General features: G+C 39.1%; 1 protein-coding gene across 1 annotated transcript; it reads right to left on the bottom strand.

The window, feature by feature from the left end:
• Nucleotides 1-670: 670 nt before the first annotated feature.
• Nucleotides 671-21,101, bottom strand: LOC149013683 (calcium-dependent lipid-binding protein-like). Its single transcript, XM_089158104.1, has 11 exons — nt 20,752-21,101; nt 19,808-19,909; nt 15,594-15,644; nt 14,704-14,824; nt 13,735-13,856; nt 13,124-13,222; nt 11,608-11,688; nt 11,422-11,507; nt 9,503-9,728; nt 6,923-7,087; nt 671-1,670 (listed from the first exon to the last, which is right to left on the bottom strand). Exons 1-11 carry the CDS (start codon nt 20,854-20,856, stop codon nt 1,311-1,313), a joined length of 1,518 nt encoding a protein of 505 aa, XP_089014230.1. The 5' UTR covers nt 20,857-21,101; the 3' UTR covers nt 671-1,310.
• Nucleotides 21,102-21,712: the final 611 nt, after the last annotated feature.

Here is a 21,712-nt window from a genome sequence, read left to right on the forward strand (position 1 = left end):
GATATATTTGTCAAATTTATCATTGGAAACAGTTAAATTACTGTTTATTTTCAAAAATACCCCTATAATAAACATTGTTTGAAAGGTTTTTAGTGATAAATTGGACAAATATATTCAATGAAAATCTTGAGGTCCCTGTGCTTTTGAAACATAAAGTGGAGTGTCAATATTTGAAGGCTTTCATTTTGGGATGCTGGTGCAATTTGCTCAAAATAATTTTAAAGAAAAAAAAAATATATATATATAGAATAATTCTTAGACTTTTATTTTGTGGGTAAAATTGTTAAACGGATGATACTTGGTGGATGCATTCCCCTTATGTTCTAGATACCAATCACCTCCTCTCAGTAGAAATTACAGAAGTTGTGGGTTCGATGGTACATTATGTAATATACCCAAGCTCAATATATAAGAACTTGTTTATTTAAAAAAAATAAATCTAGATAAGAGGAATACTTATATTATTATATAAAGATGAGAACATGAGACATTGAAATTTGATCAAGAACTGATTGGCATGGCAGACGAGAGAACAGATCCGGCCGTCGAGTTCATCTGTTCATGGTTGATTGATGATTTCAGGTTTTCTCCTTCACTTCTTTTCGTTGACAAGTGCAAATGGCTCGTTGACACAAGTGCAAATGGCATATCCATCCATGGTTTTATCGCAGAGAGGCGAGGAATTAGACTTGGGGTACAAAGGTTCAGTTTCCTTTTGGTTGGGCATTATTGTTCAGGGTAACAATTAAGAAAAGGGAAAGTGTTCACTCACACTGACCACATATTTGAAAAATGGAGACCTAAAATTATCAAATAAGCTTTATTTATCCCAATTCATACTGAATCTATTCATCTTTATTCTGCTAAATCAATCCGAGTTAATATAACATACAACTGGGTTTGACCAAAGAATCAACCCAATCGATTTCTAGGCTTTGGAATCAATTCTTATTAACTTCCTTGGAAGTCAGCTTGTTCTACTGGGGAAAAAAACCACACCTGGTTGATGTCAAAGAGAGGAGAGTTACTACAGTATAACTGAATGTGGTAGAAAGCCTTTTCCTACTGAAAACCAACCCAAAACAAAAAAAAAAAACAGAAACACAGCTTCTGGTCTTAGGCAGAGCATGAAACCAGACTTACAGCACAGCAAATATGTCATTCATTTTGAACCTGAACAACAATAGTGATCCAGGAGAAGTAATAGAGGGAAGAGAAGGAATTCAACTCTTCAACTATTAAACTATAAATTACTAAAAACCAAAAGTCATGTGGCAGTACCCAAACGCTAAGACTATATATAGGAAAGCTCAAGCTAGCTTTGTACTACCATTTTCTTGTGCAGTTACAGGAGTGCTGCTCCCACTCCTCTTGGAGCTGTTTGATGTCCCTGTAATGGTCCTGCCCATGAACTTTCCAGCTTTGCTGAGGCCACTACCCACAGCACCAAGACCACTCCCAACAAACCCAACTCCTGTACCAATGCCAGTCCCAACAAGACCTACTCCTGCCCCAATGCCAGATCCCACAAGCCCAGCTCCAGCCCCAACTGCATCCATTGTGCTTCCTATCACCCCTTCTTCTTTCAGTTTCTTTTTCATCTCTAAGCTTCTCTTCTCTTCTTCGAGGGCTTCTAACTGCTCTTCCTTGGTGAACTCATGATAAAAGACCTGCATACCCCCATCCATACCCAAAACTGGTTAATTTTTGTCCACATGAAAGAGCAACAAAAAGGAAAAAACAAGTGCAATTGCAAATGACCTATTATCTCCTGTAACAATATGGATAGTTTATGTGTCACTACTAAGATAAGGATCAAGAGATTGCCACTTGGTCATGTAAGCCCCTGTACTAGCAAAGGACCAATGTGTGCATGGAAGGGACATAGATAAGGTCTTATATTTCACAAGGGGCTGGACAGGAGTTTCACGTGTCCAATGTGTCTGGGCAAGAGCCACATGACCAAGCAGCAAGCTTTTACCCTAAGATAAATAATCGTTGTTGTTCCTTCTAAGTTCTGACACACTCTGTTTCTAGCTCCTTCAATACAATAAATGTTTTATTGTCGTCATCAGAAGACCCATGTAAAAAAAAAAGTGGTTAAATGTTCTCTTATGGCAATGCTCATCACTAGCAAGCAAAAACTTCAAATAATTTGGTAAGCAAACCCCCCCCCCCCCCCCCCCCCAACAAAAGAAAAAAAGAAAAAAACTTACTTCAAATACGTGAAATAGCTGAGGTGATGACAAAAGAGTCACATCGATTAAGCATTAAGCCATGATGGTATGACAGCCTCACAATAGAACCCACACATATTCATTTAATAAATGTAGAACACTTGTATACAACCAAGTTGACACGGACATTTGATCACTGTATAGATCTTTTGCAGGAACTACCAGTGTGTGATTCCTTATTCGTAAATTTCGGGTAATTGAGCGTTATACTTGTAGCTGGCCTTTTATTAATAAATCAGCACATACAAGGAATAATCTTGTGATAAGTTAGAACGGCTCAATTGCCAATCTAGCCTGATATTCCACAATTTCGGACTATCAGAAAACTTCAGAGAAACAGGACCCAGCCGATTCCAATCTGGACCAGTTTGTATGCCTGATGTAACCCTGCTACTTGAAACCTTTACAATGTCACTTGATGATGGTTATGATCAATCAGTAGTTTATGCTACCAGGGTGCAGTATGTCATTTAGTTTTGACATGACTTTCCATACACAAAAAACCAAATCACAGGTTCAGTTGACTGAACTGTTTTAAGCTAATGGGGTGCATTATGTTGACTCTGATCAAGTTGTTGAGCACTTGCACTCCATTGGAAGAACCCCCCTGTCGAGGCTTCCCAGCAAGCCTTGCGGATCTCTGCCTGCGAAGTCCCTCCACTGCGTCTACCTGGACCCCCCCCCCCCCCAACCTGCTGCCTGAGTCTTCTGACTCTATTGCCACACCTGCTCCTCTGCAGAACCCTGTTCCATCCAGCCCTCCTCGTTGTGTTTACCTCAGGAGATAGAGATCTTTCCCATTCCCCTCCATCTTCCCTTCCCCATCCTAGCCTTCCCTTAACCTGGGCCTTCCTCCTCTTCTCCCCTCTCCCATTGGACCCAGCAACCTCCAGCCCATTCATGCCCCAACTTCTCCCTTTCCTCGCTTCCCACACAGCCCAGGCCCACTCCTTCCCCAATAACCAATTTCCTTCTTCAACCCCTCCCCTTCCCTTCCCTCTTCATCAGCCCAACTGATCCCACCTGATCCCCCCCATCCATACAGTGGGTCCTATATCCCCTCCACCCATCTTAGCCCAGAGGCTCCTCTACCCTCCCTTCCCCCTGGATTGGCCTTCCGTTTCCCCCTGCTTCTTGTCCCATTCCTGCCCATACCACTCCCCAACCCTTGTGGTTTTCCCCCCTCCTCTGATGTGGGCATCTCTAGCTACCTCAATGGCATTTCTAGTCGGTATTCCTTCCATTGGTCCCTTGCTAGTTCCTCTCCAGCTGTTGAGCTCCTCCAGTTCCCTTGGCTCCTCCCCCTTGTGCTTGCGGTGGAACTTGATCCGATTTCGGACAATAGCAACCCTATTGCTTTTGAGGACTCCGATGTTCACGAGGAACTCCCTGAGTCTGATGGTGACGGCTGCAGGAGAAGTAATCGCTCTAACTAAGGGGTGCCACCTTTTTGGGGATGATTTCATTGTAAACTTTAAATCCTCCAAAAAGAAAAGAATAGACGATTTCATTGTAAACTTTAAATCCTCCAAAAAGAAGAGAATAGAGGGAGGAATTAGTCTTTTATTTAGCGTGTTTTTTCCAGTCTTTCTTGCCGTCTGCGTGCTTCATTTGGTAGCTCAGCTTGTTGGCATTTGTCAATTCTTGTTTGTTCTCCCCTTGGTTGGGCTTTGCCCTGTTGTATGTGTCCCCCCCCCCCCTTTTTTTTCCTTTGCTCTCTTCGATAATGAATTTTTTATTCAACCCCCCCCCCCCCCCCCAAAAAAAAAAAAAACCCACTGGCATGACTTTCTACTATAAAATAAAAACATGGGTTCAGTTGACTGATCTGAATTTGACTGTTTTGGGAGAAAGAACTCATAAGCAAAGTACCAAGATAAAACTTTGTACACCCTAAACAAAGCAAAGGTTGGCGGCAAACCAATTTCGATCATCAATCGTGTGTCAGAACTCAGACCTCATTCACAAACATACCTAGTTCGCTACATGTTTATTGGTGGAAATCAGAAACCAGCACTACCTCAACCTGATGTGAGAAGAAGACTATAGTTTTAATAAAAAGTACCTTCTCATTCTTAACAATACTGGAACCTATGAAACCAAATTGGGTTTTCGTGGTGGAACTCTCTCCTATGGACTCCAACTGATCTGAAATTTTGGGTGCAAAGACACTTAATGCTGCTGAGCAAATCCATTCCAGAAACCTTTATCTTAATAGAGCTGGAACAGTGCTATAAACAGTTGCAGGAAGAATCTGCAATAGAGCGTGAGGCACATTCTTATGGTTGATATATATAAAAGAGTCGTCTCTCCATGAAATCGGAATCTTATATCCCCAAGTTGGAAAGGAAATCTAAGCACCAACTAAAGATTTACCACCCAGCACCAAATTTGAAGAATAAAATAAGAACAGCGAGAGTAATCAGAAGAAAGAAAAAAAAAGGAATAACAAGAGACCTGAAGAAGAGCACAGATTCCTTTAACTGAGGGAGAAAAGGTGCACGTCCACAGAGGTAAATCCACTCTTTTTATCATCCATCCTGAGTCCTATGATGCTTCCAAGAAGAGAATTTATAGACTCAAAGAATCCTCTGCTGATATTGAAACTGAAACAGAACTTGGCTCCCAAATCAGAAGAACACCCCCCCCCCCCCAAAAAAAAAAAAAAACCCCCAAAACCCCCCAAAAAAATGATAATAAAAATCCTGGACTCTTAGATCCTACTTGCTATTAGGAATCTAACAATATAGAGGCAATTTTAGCAAATGAATTACATAATTGTTCCTAGCTCCCTGGCCAATGGTTGCCTAGACCTGAGATCTCCCTACCACGCCTTTAAAAGATGTTTGGAATATCTTGCAGAAGAATGAGTCCTACTTGTTGAAACCATTAAATAGTTAGAAATGTGAGCTATGCAACCTTTTTGAAAGAATCTAGCCCAACCAGACATCACCATTGGTCTGAGAGTCCAACCATTCAGTCAGAGTTCGTATAGATAAATCCCTTAAAATAGCATTGTACATAGTTTCATTGAAGCAGGCAAAAGGAGGAGAGGGAGATGACTTCCCAAAGAAGTTTGGAATACCTTTTAGAAGGCTTAATCCTACTTATTGAGACCAGTAAATAGCTACACCTTGTTGAAAGAATCAATCCCAGTCAGACACCAACTTTGGTCTGAGTGCCAATCCTTCCAAACCACTGGTCATGTAGAAACTTCAACCATAGAATCCTATGTATGCCCTAGTTTTCTCCCCTCTTGGTCACTGCTGGAAACTTCAAGCTAGCACTATATCATTCTCATGGTCCACCGTCCACCATCTATGCATACTGCTCATAGGATAGATATCCCACACATCCTACATCTGGTTCCCCTTTATGGGTGGACAATGGGGGGAGAGGAGCTCATATAACATTTCACGAGTTATAAAACTAAAAGGATGAATAAGATGTTTGTAACATCATGCAGAGGGCCTTTCTGTTCATTGAAACCGTTGAATAGTCAGAAGAATGCAGCCAGAAATTCTTATATAACCCCTTCCCAGAAAGTCTACTTTTTTACTACCTTTTGAGAATGTTTCATAGAAAAGTACCTCTCTTAATTTTGTTACTCTATTCTAGTCAAAAGTAAATCTCCATACTCTCTTATGTTCTGTTAACTTTCTACATGAATATCCCTACAAGAGTGTGTGGACAAAAATATATTTGTGGCACCAATAAAAATCATCAAAGGTTTTTCATGCAGCAATGAATCAAGATTAGAAATTAATGGTTTGATTTTCCGCAGCGCAACCTAGTTTTAACTTTTAAGAATATCTCATGTTGATACAAGGGTTGGGAAGCTTGCAGTCTTAGGTATTCCATGAACCTGCAATAGGGGAAAAAGTGAGAACAAGAAGGAGATAAGACAGCTGTTCTGGAACTCTGAACAATATCTGTGAATACAACCATGAATAGCAATATAGAAGAGATGAGGCAAGGCAGGAACAGACCAATGATAACCTACAAGAATGGGTGAAGAAAGACATGCATAGCTTAGGCCTGGTACTGAGTATGATCTCTAATAGAGCCGATTGGATCCATCTAATCCCATTTAGTGGGGATAAGGTTGAGTAGCTGCTTTTGGAAACAAAGGAGCTCATAGCTCACACCTTGCTGAAATAAAATAAAATTAAAACTGTGTGACCTGAAAGGGGGTTACATTCTTCTATTAAACAACTCACAAGTAGAGAACTTCAAACACCTCAGACAAGCTCACCCCGAGTAACCTAATAGACTTCATAGAACTCTAATGAAGATCCCATAATAACTGTAAAGGTTTTGGAAAGATCTGTTTTCCAGGGCCTCAACCAAAGGCATTGAACGAGCCTAGGTGCCTGGACGAATTTGAAATCTTCACAACTATATTCAAGACACTAATCTCCAGCAACCTTCCAACTAGGAGAAAGAAGAAGAAAAAAAAGGGGGGGGGGTTAGGAGCTAAAAAAAGAGGCCCATACCCAAGTAACAGCAATATAAGTTAACTTTGGACCAAGGCAGCATTAGTTTTACAGACATAAACAAAGACCTCAAGCACTAAACAGCTATTAAGATTTGAGACATAAATGTAAAGCAATGACATGAATTCGAAAAATAGTTTCTGATTACAAGACTAAGGATATAATGTTAGAAGACTGGATGTTTCTTACCTTAACAGTAAGAGTTCCTCGATCCTTCTTATCTTTAATTTTTAGCATATCAAGTGATGGCTGCAATCTCAAATTAATCTCTTTCAGGGTATCTGGTACCAAATCAATCAATGGTAATTTTGTTACACCCAATCTTTTGTCCTGTCCAACATCTTCATCGAAAACCTGTTGCAGGATTTACAGATATTATTTGAGTAAGTGGCCAATCAACCATTGAGTTTATCAAACTAATCGAAGAAATAACAGATTTTCACTTCAAACTCTTTTAAATAAGAGAACGTATCTAAGATGTTTTCTCCCAAGATTAGTTGACTTTTATATTGTACATGTGTTGAAGATGATGACTCCATATTAACGAAACAGATATTTATTTTTCTCCATTTAAACTAATCCACTCAATAATATTTCGACGTGTATTCAACATTCGCTTGAGAGAATTGGAGAGTCACTAGAACTTCTTGAGAAAGATCTATTCTTCCTACTCAGAGGCTAATGACATAAATCCATGCAAACCTAAGGGCAAAGCCTTAGATGGACGATTGTTCTCCATATTGTATTAATGACACATGCAAGCAAAATGAACAACTTTCCTCATGCCATAAACTGCACTCAAAGATGTGTATATGGTGTACAAGTCAACAATCTTTCATTCTGAATTGAGGTTCAACCATTTAAGGATGATAAGTGAAGAAGCATTTCCCTTCAGCATAGAAGGAGAACTCGTGAGATCTCGGCAATATCTTTCTTTTTCACAGAAGTCAGATAAGGTGGTTTTTGAAACCAAGGACTACCCCAATGCGACTGAGATATCAGATATCTTTGTCATATCTCGATAATATCTTGTTTGGCTTGGTCATGTCTTGGATATATCTAAGTCAGATCTCAGGTATCTCGGCAAAATCTCAGTACATCTCAAAATTTTAATGTAATTTAATGCTTCCCACTTAAATCTGGCTTTGAATCTGACCCCCAGAAATTTTAAAAAAAAAAAATAACCCAGCTCGATCTTTTTTGAAATCCCGGTGAGATATTTAACTCACATTTTGAGCGAGTGAGTTGGCATGATGATCAAGATCTTGATAGATGGCATTAGAGTATATTATGCTTAAATTCCATGGGTTTAGGATGAATTAAAAGAGACAAAAAAAGAATATCAGCATAATCACAAGTATATTTATCTTGATTAATATCTCTATAAGCTTTGTACATATAATATTCCAGACAGATAAACAGATGAATGAAGCAGATCAGTAAGCTGGTAAGTGGTAAAGGGATGAAGCATAGTCCAGTTAACCAGATCCATGTGGCATGAAATGCAGGTTCATTAAATTTTCTAATGTTGTCGTCACTAAATTTGTGTAATATTTGGTCATGATGGGGACTGGATGATGCAGCACAACCAGAAGTTACTGTTCACGCTACAGTAGTATGAACAGTAGTAACCTAGATGATAATTTCATATTTGGTGGGCCCCAAGTCCAGCTTGCATGGAAATAGATTCAAATTTGGTGGGCCCAAACTCCAGCTTGCAAGGAGATAAAATAGGAACTGTTTTTTGTGGGAGTTCTAGAGATAATTTAGAAATTTGTTATTTATTATTGAAATAATCATGTAATCAAAGTTTTTATTTGGGTAGGATATCTAGGATAAGTTTTAGTTAGTTTTAAATTCCTAAGAGTCCTAGTAGGATCAGTCTTTTGTTAGTTTTAAATTACCAAGAGTCCTATTATAGTTGTTTTCGTATCAAATATGTTTGTTTTGTTATTTAAACACTTGTAATCAGCTTATTGAGGATGGAATGAAAATATATGAACTGAAGCTTTAGCTTTGTGCGTTTGCAGCAGCCCCCCCCCTCCTCCACCTCCTCTTCTTCTTCTTACAAATTTCTTCTCCCTCTTCCCCGTCTTCAAGACTAATTCTTCTAAGATTCTCCCTTTTTCCCCTTTACTTCTTTATCCTTCTTTCTACTCTATTCTGTTAACTAGATCCATGTGGCATGAAATGCAGGTTCATTAAATGTTCTAATGTTGTCGTCACTAAATTTGTGTAATATTTGGTCATGATGAGGACTGGATCATCCCAGGACAAGCAAGACAATTTCTTAACTAGAACATGTGTGGAATGAAGCATTGCTCATCAGCAGGTCCTTATATAAAACAAATAAGTGAATGGGAAAAAGGAAGGCAAAATAATACAAAATTATTGTCTCCAATAAAATTGGAATTGATGCAGACCATTTCAGAATGGTGCCTACATAAATAAAATCTTAATGATGCCTACTGAGGAGCAAGATAGCATAAACGGATCTTGCCACATACTATTACTTACCTCCAAGATGACCACAGCATCCATATGTAACTTCCTTCACCATAAAGATAGGATTGAAATCCAGGATAAGGCCAAGTTTAACACCCCCATCCCTCCACACACACACACAAAAAAAAAGTTGCAATATAACTTGATACATCAATACACACATGAGCAAGAGAAGAAACAAACAACTTCACAGTAAAAATTCTACAACAGTTGAAAGAAGCATGAAGTTTCAGATCAAGGATTAGAGTGAGTTTTGATCAAAACCTCAAAGACAAGTGACTGTGTTTCCTTGTCTTCAGCAATCATCTCAAATGTTTCATTCCATTCAGGATTGAGGTTGTTGTCGACGACCTTTGTCTTTAACTTGAATAGAGGTCGAATATATGCAACCACATATGGATCTGATTTACCAATTAATTCCATATTCTTCAGGTCATTTGCTTTAACTATGGTAACTTGAAGCTTCCCTTGTGGTCTAAGCTCTAAATCACTGCACAGTTAACAGCAGAAAGGAAGAAAAGAAAAATAGGGTTAAAACTCACACCTATGGAATAGTTGTGAACCTGGATCTAGGCATGAGAAAAAGAATTCTGGAAATAGCCTCATTGCAAAAGCAACGGTAAGGCTCTGTACAGTATGTCTCTTCCCAGACCTTACCATGGGAAGCCTCATGCACTGGGAAGAGCCTTTTTATAGACATGAAAAGGAATTGATGAAAAGGAGGGGAAAGAAAAAAGTAATAACCACTTCTGGAATCGATCCTATCAATGTAAATAGGAAAGGAACCATAACTATGCTTTGCAAAATGTTGGTACTCAAATGAAAATGAGGTTAAGGATAGGCATGTGGACACCATGTCCAGCTTGCGTCCCCCACCTTCTCCATTGGGCACAGCCACTAGCTCCAGGAAAAAGCTAGCAGCATGCCCAGCCCTCTCCCATGAAAAATGCATCATGTGCATTGTAGCAAATAAAGAAGAATCTCTAGAACACAATCCACCTTGAGAGTGATATATACCCAAAACAATTGTGGTGGGCTAAACAAAAGGTTACCTTTCTTCTGAAGTACTTCAGACATGGTGAAATAGAAAGTATAATGGAAGAGTAAGTGCACCAAGGAAACTCCCCCTTCCATCCCCCCCCCCCCCCCCCCCCCCCCCAAAAAAAAAAAACCGCAAAAAGAACTCAAAGCCTTAAAAAAAGTTGTACCAAGGAAAATGCAAGAGATTAGACTTGAGAATGGAGATAAGAAGCATACATTCGAATCTTGCCAGACCTTGCAAAAAACAGGAGCTGGCCCTTTTTCTTTCTTTGTTATTATTTTCTTTCCCTTAATTAGAGAACACGAGAGATGTTTATAGCTTCCAATTTCCTACGCAATTTACTGGTTTAAGTACTGTATTCAGAAATTTTATTTTCTGCTTAATTGTCCTCAGTGGAGTCCTGCTTAAGGATCGACCATAGAAGATCTCAAGTACATCATGCATACTGCTGCTGCTGCATACAGCACTATAGTTAATAGTAGACAATAGAAACAGCTATATTCTATAGGAAGTCATTTTAAATATTTTTACATCAACTGCAGAACTTTATTTTCCCCCTTCTGTTTATTTTATGGAAAACTCTAGCAGCCCCCCCCCACCAAAAAAAAAAAAAAGATGGAAGAAGAAAAAGGATCTCCAGATTAATAATCATTTAACATAGTTATCCTTAAAAAACCACTAGATATAAAGATGATGGTAGTATCAAGGAAACCAAATTAAACCTTTAGTTATTGATTGACTGAGGGCATCAAGAGAAACCTTTTATGGAGGGTGGGAGGGTTGAAGCGAGCTCCATGGTATTATACAGAACTTAAAAAATACGACAGTAAAAATAAGCCAACCAACTAGCAGTTATATTTTGCCCCCCTAAATCCAGAAATTATACATTTTAATTGCAGAAAATATAGTAACATCATAAGCTCATCAGTTGCTATATCATTTCCGCTTTCCGAATCAAATTATATGAGTTACCGGTTGTTTTCCAGACATGCAAATTGGAAAATATGAAAATTCTCACTATTCAACAAACTTGTCAGATAGTATGAATGTTCTAATTCTGGTGGAGGAATAATACATGAATATGAATTCAACAGAATGAAATACAATGACTCAAGTTAAATATGGTAGATATTCATGTTACCTAGTATCCACGGGAACACCACCAATTGGAACTACAATACGGTGGGGCCACTCAAGCATGTCTGTGACAATTGATTGGACAGTATCCTAACAAAGAGCATAAAAGAATTAGAAAAATAAGCTGACAAATGAACATAAAGAAGTGTTGCCAAGACTATTAAAGATCGTAATAAAAGTCTCGAGTTACCTCAATCATGTCTGATAACCCTGGAAGTGCAGTTAAGCTTCCTCCAACAGCCTTCAATGTGTAATCTATTTTAGGCTTTGGCTGATTTACCATATAAAACCATCAGTTATCTTAATATACAGACTCTATAAGGTAATGGTCAAAGAACATCTAGTAGCTGTTGATCATAAAGAAAATAATTACGATCCACCATGTTAATATTAAGCACCCTCAAAAAGGGGGAAGGGAAAAAATTGAAGCCTCCAAATGTCTTCATACAAGAATACATATGTTTTTTAATATATATAACCACAAAAACTATGCAATAAAGAAGTAAATTACTACAAATTCTATCATCCACATGTACTTGAAGACTTTCATAGGAAACATGATTTACGACTACAGGGTTAAGGTGGCTTTAAAGCAAAGCCTGAAGCTAGGTTGCTCCATCTCCAACCCCGCAATGCTTCTGTGTATAATATGCATTGTATCTTCTAGAAAGAATTGGCACCAAGCGGCCACGGGCCATCAACCACTTGGATGCATAACAAAGTGAAGCACTAAAATCAATACATCACTCAACATGTAGAATTATTGAACTTGACTGAAATGGGCAAACTATGGAAGTAAAAGATGTTACACATAGAATCATGATGTCTTTCGTCTTTGTTTCCACAACAGAGAACTGTTTGGGAAGTTTTCATGGTCATTGATGCCAGTGTATTAAAAGTAGTCATCAGTTTTCTGAACCAGCCTGGCTAAACTTTCTGACCCCATCAACCAGTTTTAAAATGGTTTCATTAACTGTAACAACCAATCTTTCACAAAAACTCATTGTCGAAGTTACTTAACACTCTGAACCAAATAACTATAACATTTAACAGGAGTGACACCATAACAGGCAATGGGTGGTGCTTCCTTGTGTTTTAGATAAAAGCTAATAAATACAGCAATATGCTATTGGTGGCTTGGTGCAACTCAATCACAATATTTTCCAAAATTCTCACCTAATCAGGCAGTGCAGAATCAATCCCAACCTAGTTAAGCCAGTGAGAGATCAATCTCTAAAGGACCCCATACAGGGACAAATTAGTATTAAGAACAGGAATCTCTAACACACTTTTATGCTTCTCTTTTTGTGGATTTTATTCCTTTTTACAAAAGGAAAGAAAAGGAATATGACCCTACATTCACTACCAAAGGAAATGAAAAATCTATGAAGACTGAACCCGGAGGAAGCTGCATGAGGCCGGCAAAGTTGAGTCTTACAGCTACTCATTGCTACAGCAAATACTCAGAAGATCAGATTTAACTTCCTTCATGTATCAGTTGTATTTTGGTTAAGGGAAAATTTACTGTCTTACATAAGATAAGTATCTTCTGTTACAGTCACAATAAAAAGAAGGCTTATGAGTCCATTCCCATGTTCCATCTGAACAGTCAAGCTGTAAGTATTCAAAATAAATTCTAGATGATTGTAGGTGGAACTAATCTTTTTTTGGTGCAAGACAAAGAAATTTGTTCTAAACAGACATACCTCAGCAAGGAGAGCGACTACTACAGCAGAAATGCAAGGGATGTCTTCAGAGAGTTGGAAGATAACACGAACAATAGTGAAAACTTGAAGATCCTTCAACTGCAGCCAAAACAAATTAGTCCAGTCAGCAGGACAGCAATAAATGGAGCACAAAATATGGAAAATTGATTTGACCCAGATATGCACATTCTAGAAGCCACTTGTTAGTATTCAACAAAGAATGCATTAATGGGAGACATAAACACTGTAATGGATACCTGGCGAGCAATACAGTAAACTAAATTATCACATTGCAACTCTATTGAAGGGAACCATAAAATAACTAAAATAGAGTTCAGGTTTGGTCTTTGATGGCAAACACATGTCACAATAGATTACTGTAAACAATAAAATCCATTATAACATCTAAAAGTGTTTAGGTAGATCCTGTCCTCCCTCTATTATATTCAATTTTGTTATTCAGTTTGACAGCACAAATCCATACTGAATGCTATCTGCTGCTCGCCCCAATCCCATCCCCCCTGGGCCCCCCACAAAAAAGAAAAAAGAAAAGAAGAAAAGCACATCATTCCTTTCTTCCAAATACTTAAGCCCTGAATCGCTTCACTAACCTGAATGGGTAAAGAAGCAACAAGTGCTGCTTCTACAGCAAGAATGATGCTAGGATCACCACCCCAGCGAAGGTCGATATCCATCGTGATCTGACCTTTCTTAAGACTTTGAACACGAATGCCTGCATAGGTTAATTCAATATTTAGTGTCAAATCTGTGTCAAATGTAAACACTATAAAAAGCAACCGGCAAATTCAGGATATGCAAACTACTAGCAACCAAAAAAACCAAAACAAAGTCATGCTTGCACACTTTCCAAGCTAGACAAGGATTAAGGAAAGACAGAAGGAGCTTCTTTAACTCCTAGACCCTCATCAGAAAGCATGGTTTCAAGTAACAGGATCAGTTTGGATGTATCAGCCGATCCATTTCAGGATTGTCAACACAAATCAAGCTAAGATACCTATAAGAGAGTCTATTGCCCAAAATTCAGATAAAGCTGTTCTAAATCAGCTCATCCATAATCAAGTTGGTTGACCCTGATACGAGTATGAAATTCCAACTCTTGGCAAAAAAGGAAAGAGAGGAAAACTTGAATCTTCCTTAATTTCTCAAATCACTAATTACACCATTTCTCTTGTTCATGACCAAAAGCTAAACAGAGCGTTGTAACTGAACACTTCCATTGACAACTCCGTATCAAAGGCCTGAGAACCCTACAACTAAATTCATCCCTTCTATCTCTCATTTTAGTTCTTGTTCTTTTTTTCTTTTTTTATTATTATTTGTTATTTTTGTGTGTGTGTGTGTGTTTTTACAATCCTAATCAAAGGCTAATAGGCCAATTACAAACTCAGAGGGAAGGCCAAGACAACCTCCCCCCCCCCCCCACCCAAAAAAAAGGAGGGGAGGGCTTCTCAATTACAAATCAAAGCTAATAAAATTTATTATGTAGACTAGGATGGTTAAATTTGCCATTTCAGAAGGTAGAGGCGAAAAGTACAACTGAACTAGTTCTGAGTTCAGACCTTCAATCTTGGGCGGTACGTTTCCAAGAGAGAGTTTGCTGAACTTCAGCGATGTAATTCCAGGAGGTCGATAATCATCCAACAGTGGTTCCACAGATTCTTTTATAACCATCGTTGCTGCCTGATAATGGCATAGAGCAATTTGAATCAACAAATTAAAATCGAAAAGTGATGCGCTGATATGAACAAAAAAAATGAGCCTACAATGATTCTCCCACAATCTATTCAAAATTCAGACACCATAGAGACAGTTTCAAACTGCCAAGTTTTTTTTTTTTTTTGGGTGAATAAATATATTAAACAACAACAAAAGGATACAAAAAGGAGGAAAGAGAGGGGGGGGGGAACCGATCAAGAAGAGGATCGAAAAGTAGCGGAAAGACAATAAACTGCCAAGTTAATTCAACCAACCATTAACAAAAGAGGAGGTATCATGACAAATATAACAAGAACACCAAAGAAGTTCCTCATAAACCAATTCTTTCTGTCTGAATATTTCATTCCACACAAACTGCTGAAAAAGAATAATAAATTCAGTCCAATTCCTAAACAAACTGTTTAACAATACTTAAAACCAATGCATGCAGGATACTGAAACTTTATATGGTGTCCATGTTGATGGAACACTTACAACAACAACAACAAGAAGCCATAACCCAACTAAATGGGTTGGCTACATGGATCCTTGTCATGATGGAACACTAATTAAAAATTTTGGTTAAACAAGAAAGTTTTCTAAACAACTCATAACATACCTAGAGCAGAATGACTACCAAATATAGCAAAGTGTGGACATAATAAGCACTCAAACAGCATAACATCCAATAGACAATTAACGGTAAACAAAATGCATCTCATAAAGACCCATCAAAGAGTAAAGAGAAGCTTACCTCTGTAACATATGGCCACATTTTGCCCAGTTGCTTGTTTAGCCATTTCACCTGAAAAAATTAACATTCTTGGGATTAAATACATAGAATAAAACATGAAAAATTATGACCATTAAGGGACTTATAAAAACTTAAAAGCAATAGCACTTCATAATTCAAAACAGATAACAAATTCATAAATTTCCGCCTACTGCGGATGGATGGTTACTACACCATTAGCCACTTGCTATCTGGGACCTCCACATACCCCTAGCTCTTCCCATGAGCCCATCCATGGCTGAAACAGATCCAGACATTGTCGCTGCCGGCCACATGGTCAACCCGACTCGGGTCTCCAGCTGGAAGGTCTAAACCATCCTTCCGTTGCATGCTGCCAATTTGCCCCCATCCATCAGTGCAACTGTTTCACCAACCACCCTCTGATGCTAATGTAGCCTCAATAGAATGACAGCCAAAAATCCAAGATCAATTAGGGAATCGGCAGTAAAATTAGGGTTACTAAAACCCGGCAGGTATTAAGGGCTGTTTAGGGTTTTGGGGGATTGCAGGATGCACGTACAGGATTTGGTTAGGGTTTATAGGCTTAGGACTGTTGGAAACCTAAATATGAACCTTGCTGTGCTCGTTTCAGATTCAAGTTCCAGAAGTGTAGGGTTTAGGAAATTAGGGTTTCTAGAGAGTAACTAGGGTAAGGGTTGGGGTCAAGTGCTAGATGGAGAGGAGGGGATGTGATTCTAGAAGGGGAGGGATTCTGTGGTGGGCACTGGGAGTTATAGAATTTAGGATTTGCGGGAAGAAGGGTAGGGCGAATGGGTTGAGGAAGGGAATTAGAGAGGCACAATGCAAGGGGGAAGAAGAAAGGGGGCAGGAGGTGTTTGCTTACCAGTTTAGGAGGCTGTGGATGAAAAAGGAACGAAAGAATGCCAAGTAACAAAGCCACCACAGGAATTCCACACTTGAGAAACCCTAATACCCTACTCGATCCTTGCTCACTTGCTGCAATAATTTTAATCATTCAACACTGATTTGGTTACAAGCAGTAGGCTGTGTATTTATAGCCTTTAACAGACTACTCCTAGCAGAACTCCACTTAGAAACATAAATTAAGGACTTCTATTTTAAATAGAACTCCTAACTAAAATAGGACTTCAACTGCAGTGATTCAGGCCAGGGAATCTGGCTGCTACTCAGGCCGTGATTCCCACTGTCTTCGATGTCAGCCTTGCTCCTGACACCACCTGCTGCTGATGCCTCCTCTACCCCGATGCCTTCCATCCCACTGGTCTCCCCCCCCCCCCCAATTCTCTACTCAACCTCAGCTGCAAATTGCAGTTGAGACATCTCTCCCTCTGCTACTCAGGCGATTCCCACTGTCTTCGATGTCAGCCTTGCTCCTGAAACCACCTGCTGCTGATGCCTCCTCTCCCCCGATGCCTTCCATCCCACTGGTCCCCCCCCCCCCCATTCTCTACTCAACCTCGGCTACAAATTGCAGTCGAGACATCTCTCTCTCGCTCTCTCTCTCTCTTCCCTCCTCCCCTTCTCCGCTCTCTACACCTCCTCCTATGGGGCCCCCTCTTGAGCCCCAATCCCCTATTTTTCTTTACCTTCTACTGAGCCCACTTTGCCATCCCATTTTTTCTCCCTAAGCATGAATCCCCCTGTTGGGCCTGGCCCATTTACCCCGATCAAGCCCTTGTACCCCTCCCCTTCAATTCCCTCTAGACCCACCCCTCCCTTCCTCTCGTGAAGCCCCTTCCCCCTCTTCGTGACCGCAGGCAAAATAGTTGGTCTTCTTGAGGACATCACCATCTCAATCAAGATTTCGTTGTGCAAATCCGTCCCCCAAAAGAAGAAGAAGAAGAAGAAGAAGAAGAAGAAAAACTGAAAACACTAGTCACTTCTTGTGTTGTCTCAGCCTGCTTGCCTTAGATTTTTGTTCTTCTTGGTCCCTTGTGTTGCTTGTTTGTGCCATTTGGCCTTATAGCTCCTTGCCTTTAGCTTATTGTATCCCCCTTGCCCCCTCCCACCCCCACCCCAAAAAAAATAAAATAAAATAAAATTTCTTTTGTTCATAGGTGGTTGCTCGGCTTGCTGCCTCTTTGTTTGCCTGTTAGATGAGCCTCGTGGCTCGGATCGCATGGGCTTTGCCCTTTGTGCTCTTGTATCTTTTCCCTTTGGTAATGAATTTATTTATTCATCCCCAAAAAAAAAAAAAAAATAGGACTTCAATAGTACTCAACCACCTTTTCTTATCCTACCCCCTCCCCATTTCCATCTAAAAGAAAGCCATGTCCTTAATTTAGCCCCACCCTGATAGCTTTCACTCCTCTACTGTAAGTGGTTGTAAGTCTTGAGAGCCTTCTAGAGTAGCTCTATCTATGACATTGTTTGCAAGTTAGTCTTTGGAGCCACTATCTTGCACATTTAGTGGGAGCGCAACCCTAGGAGAGGGGCTTCCAAATCTCAGTCCATAAACTCAATTTGGAAAGTCTCTTGATGTTTCTTCTATATTATAGTCTCTCCCCCGCCCCCAAAATCCTCATACACCAAGGAATAGACACATTATTGTTACCTCAGGTTTAGACTCTTAGTTTGTCAGCCACTTGTGGTGGCCTTTTGCTTCTTGTATTTCCCCTTCCCCTCTTTTCTCCTTTTGGTAATGTATTCTTTACACACCAAAAATGTAAAAACTATCATGAATCTAATCTGAAGCAATCAACATGTATTACCCACAAACACTCACTAACTCTGGTAGTTGTAACTTAAGTGATAAGAAATACATAGTGGAAACAAGATAAAATTACAACCAGGTGTTTGACAAATCTTCAACATCCTAACATAATGGCAGTTTCATAAGCAAGAGATCCTTTTGTAGATTCTTGAAGAACATAATCAGGTGGATAATTTCAGAAGATGAGAATATATATGTTGAAACAGATCAACCTGCAAATAACATGGCAGCTGTGAACATTGGGTAATGGGCAGCTAGTGTGGACCCATGAGGTGACCTAGCAAACTTAGAGAGTCAATCTGGAAGGATGCACATTCATTTGTGTTTTATAGTGTGTAAGTAGGTGCTGTTATCTGTTTGGAATAATGGCTAAGAGGGAATGCAATCCTTGACTGGAACCTCCTTCACCTCCCTAAATGAGGTGTTATGGGGGGTTGCCTACTTTGTAATCCATCGTTTTCTAATATGACAACAAGAAGAAGAAGCATTATCCCAACTAATTGGGGTCCATTACATGGATCCCTGCCTTCCAATCAACTCTATTTGAGACCATACCAGGTATAAGGACTAAGGCATGCATGTCTTTTCCCACCACTTCTCCTAAGGTTATTTTAGATTTGCCCCTAGCTCTTCTGGTTCCTTCAAGCTAGGCTAATCGCTCCTTTGTACAAGGGCATTTAAAGGCCTTCATTGAAGGTGGTTGTACCACCTCAAACAACTTTTTGCAACTTATCATTTATTGGAGTTACTCCTATACCGGTCTTACTTGTCCTTCCTAGTTTCGCCACTCATCCATCTTTGCATCCTCATTTCTGCTATACTAAGTTATCTATATGATACTTCTTAACAACCTAACATTCTGCACCATACATCATAGCTAGTTGTACAACAATCCAATAGAATTTTCCTTTGAATTCTAAAGGAATACATCGATCGTACAAAATCTTGGATGCACCTCTCCACTATTTTTGGGGTCATCTCTCTACTCCATCCACCCTATTTTAAACATCATCCTCCATATTGCCCTCCTATTCATAATTGCACCAAGGTAAATAAAATAATCGCTCTGCAAAATTTCCTTCTCATCAAGTTTCACCACCTCCTTATTCGCCCAATCACTTATGTAGTAGATATTCCATCTTCATTCTACTTAGTTTAAAATCTTTTGATTCCAAAGTTGCTCTACATAGGTCTAGCTTTTATTTAAATGAATCCATAGCTCTAACTTAGTACTATTCCCTACTTGTGCCCCGTTTATAAAACAATATCACCAGCAAAAAGCATATAGGTATCAAAACCAAGGAATGGGTATTACACAATGGTATACATAAAAAAGAAGGGAAAGCACATTAAAGCAAAAAGAATCACTTTGAGAGTTGACGAAATTGTAACTCCATATCTTTACTGAATTTCGATCATACACAAAAATAACATTTACAAAAGAGAAACAAAATACTATTAAGAAGATGAGAAAAGCGACCTGTTCATACACAGGGAAAGATATCCATTCTGGATAATTTTCACCACAAATTTTCTTCAGATCATCTCTGTTAAGGGACCCAAGAAGTTTAATATCAACTGCCTGCAGGGAAGAGGAAAGTAGAATATAGCCAATGGCATCAACAGTGTTTCACAAAGATCATGCAAAACAATAATTTTAATAATTGTCTAGTTGGGGAAAAAAAAAGGGTTAAGAAGATTGAAATATTGTTACAGGTTGCAAATATAAAACTGAAAACAGCCAGAATAATCGTTGGTGCAAATCAAGGGATTACCTACCTTTCATCAACCCCACGAGTATATAATTTTGCCATCATAGGAATGGTTCGAAGTCAGCATAGACGAGGAATCAAGAGAAGAAAGCGACAGGATAAGTTGAAACCATCACTTACACTAGGAGTGGCCATACATCCATGAAAAGGACTTTCAGCCTACCATCTCCGCAAGGCAGGAGCTCTAAACCTCTAAACTACAAAGAGTACATAATCTCTCATCAAGCAAATGAATGAATTTGGAAGACCTTCTTTTCTTTATTTTCTTTTTCCTTTTTTTTCTTTTTTGGTTTGGGGGGGTAAAGAGGGTTTCAAATTTTAGAAACCTAGAACAAACAGACTATAAATGCGACAGAGACGGTTCATTTTACATTTTCAAGAAAATGAGTAAGCAACTAAGTAGTAGCAGTAGAAGCATCACTTTCAGGGTCTTTTGTTACTTGCTAATTCAATTACAGACAAAACTCAAAACAATACAATACTGAGAATCCAGACGTTCGATCTCCTCCTACTCGAGAAATGAATGTGCAACAAATGGGATTTTTTCAGTCGTTTAAACAAAGAACTGAAACACAATTCAGAGCATTTGAAATTACTACAAATTGGTCCATGAGAAGATGGCTTTCATGAGCAATTTGGAAAAAGACGGTACCTTGGCGATACGTTTGGTGCTGCGGTACCTCATCATATGACGCCAGCCAGCCATCAGAGCGATGCCGACAGCGATCCCCATTAGAATTCCAGAAATCAAACCCATCTTTTCTTCTGCTGTTGAAACGGAGCAAGAGATAATCGAATAACCGAAATCAAAAGAGAGAAGTAAAGAACACTCCCCCCTCCTTGGAGATCAACACCACATTGTTATCACACTGAAAAGTTCACGAGAAACTTGAGAGACGAAGAAGAAGAGTAAACTAGGAGAAATCAAGAGGAGCCAAACCAACCAACGAAAACGTTTTTCTTCGCTTCCCTTCAGTTGCAATTGCAAATTGCATTTGCAATTCTTCTAGGCCACACAAGATTCATTAAATCGAATGAATAAAGTTTTTAATATTTCACGTCTGTTCCCGTCCGACAATTCAACGCTTTATTTTAATTGCTACTTATTAAATTACAAAACCGTCCATTCGATTCGGATTTCTTTCTCCGAGTCGCTTCTTTCCTTTTCAAATCTTATTATTATATATCTTTTTCCGTTAATCTCCTTTTTACGGTTTTCCTTTTCACTCCACGAAATAATATCAGCATTATTGAAGTTGATGTCGTTGAAATTTAACAAAAGATGGAAACGCTCTTTCACACCAGAGATTACGAATCGGACGGTCGGAATACATCCTCTATTTTTTGATATTTAAGTCGGCTTGAAGTGTGGCCCACTTTTTCTTTTTCGAAGTACTCAGGATGGCCCACGGCCCGCTCCGGACAGAACGCGACATGCCTTTTAAGTAAAAAAATTATTTTCAGAAGCTTTTTTTTTTTGGTGGTAAAAGAAGCATTCTAAGATATGCATTTTAAACGTTACGTGGCAGCCACCTGAATTTTTTTCATCTTCAAGTAATCTTTCTAAATTAGTTGGGAAACAGCTTCTCCAAATACAGTTAAACAGGGTTAGA

This window comes from Hakea prostrata, chromosome 6 (assembly GCF_041222555.1).
Source record: "Hakea prostrata isolate BN-2017 chromosome 6, UWA_Hpros_2, whole genome shotgun sequence".
Taxonomy (NCBI): Eukaryota; Viridiplantae; Streptophyta; class Magnoliopsida; order Proteales; family Proteaceae; genus Hakea; species Hakea prostrata.

Coding starts and splice junctions, on each gene's coding strand:
- LOC149013683 (XM_089158104.1), bottom strand. CDS start 20,856: ATGGGTTTGATTTCTGGAATTCTAATGGGGATCGCTGTCGGCATCGCT. Junction 9,729..11,421: donor GGTGTTCCCGTGGATACTAG/GTAACATGAATA, acceptor TTAACTGTGCAG/TGATTTAGAGCTTAGACCAC. Junction 7,088..9,502: donor CACAGTCACTTGTCTTTGAG/GTTTTGATCAAA, acceptor ATCCTGCAACAG/GTTTTCGATGAAGATGTTGG.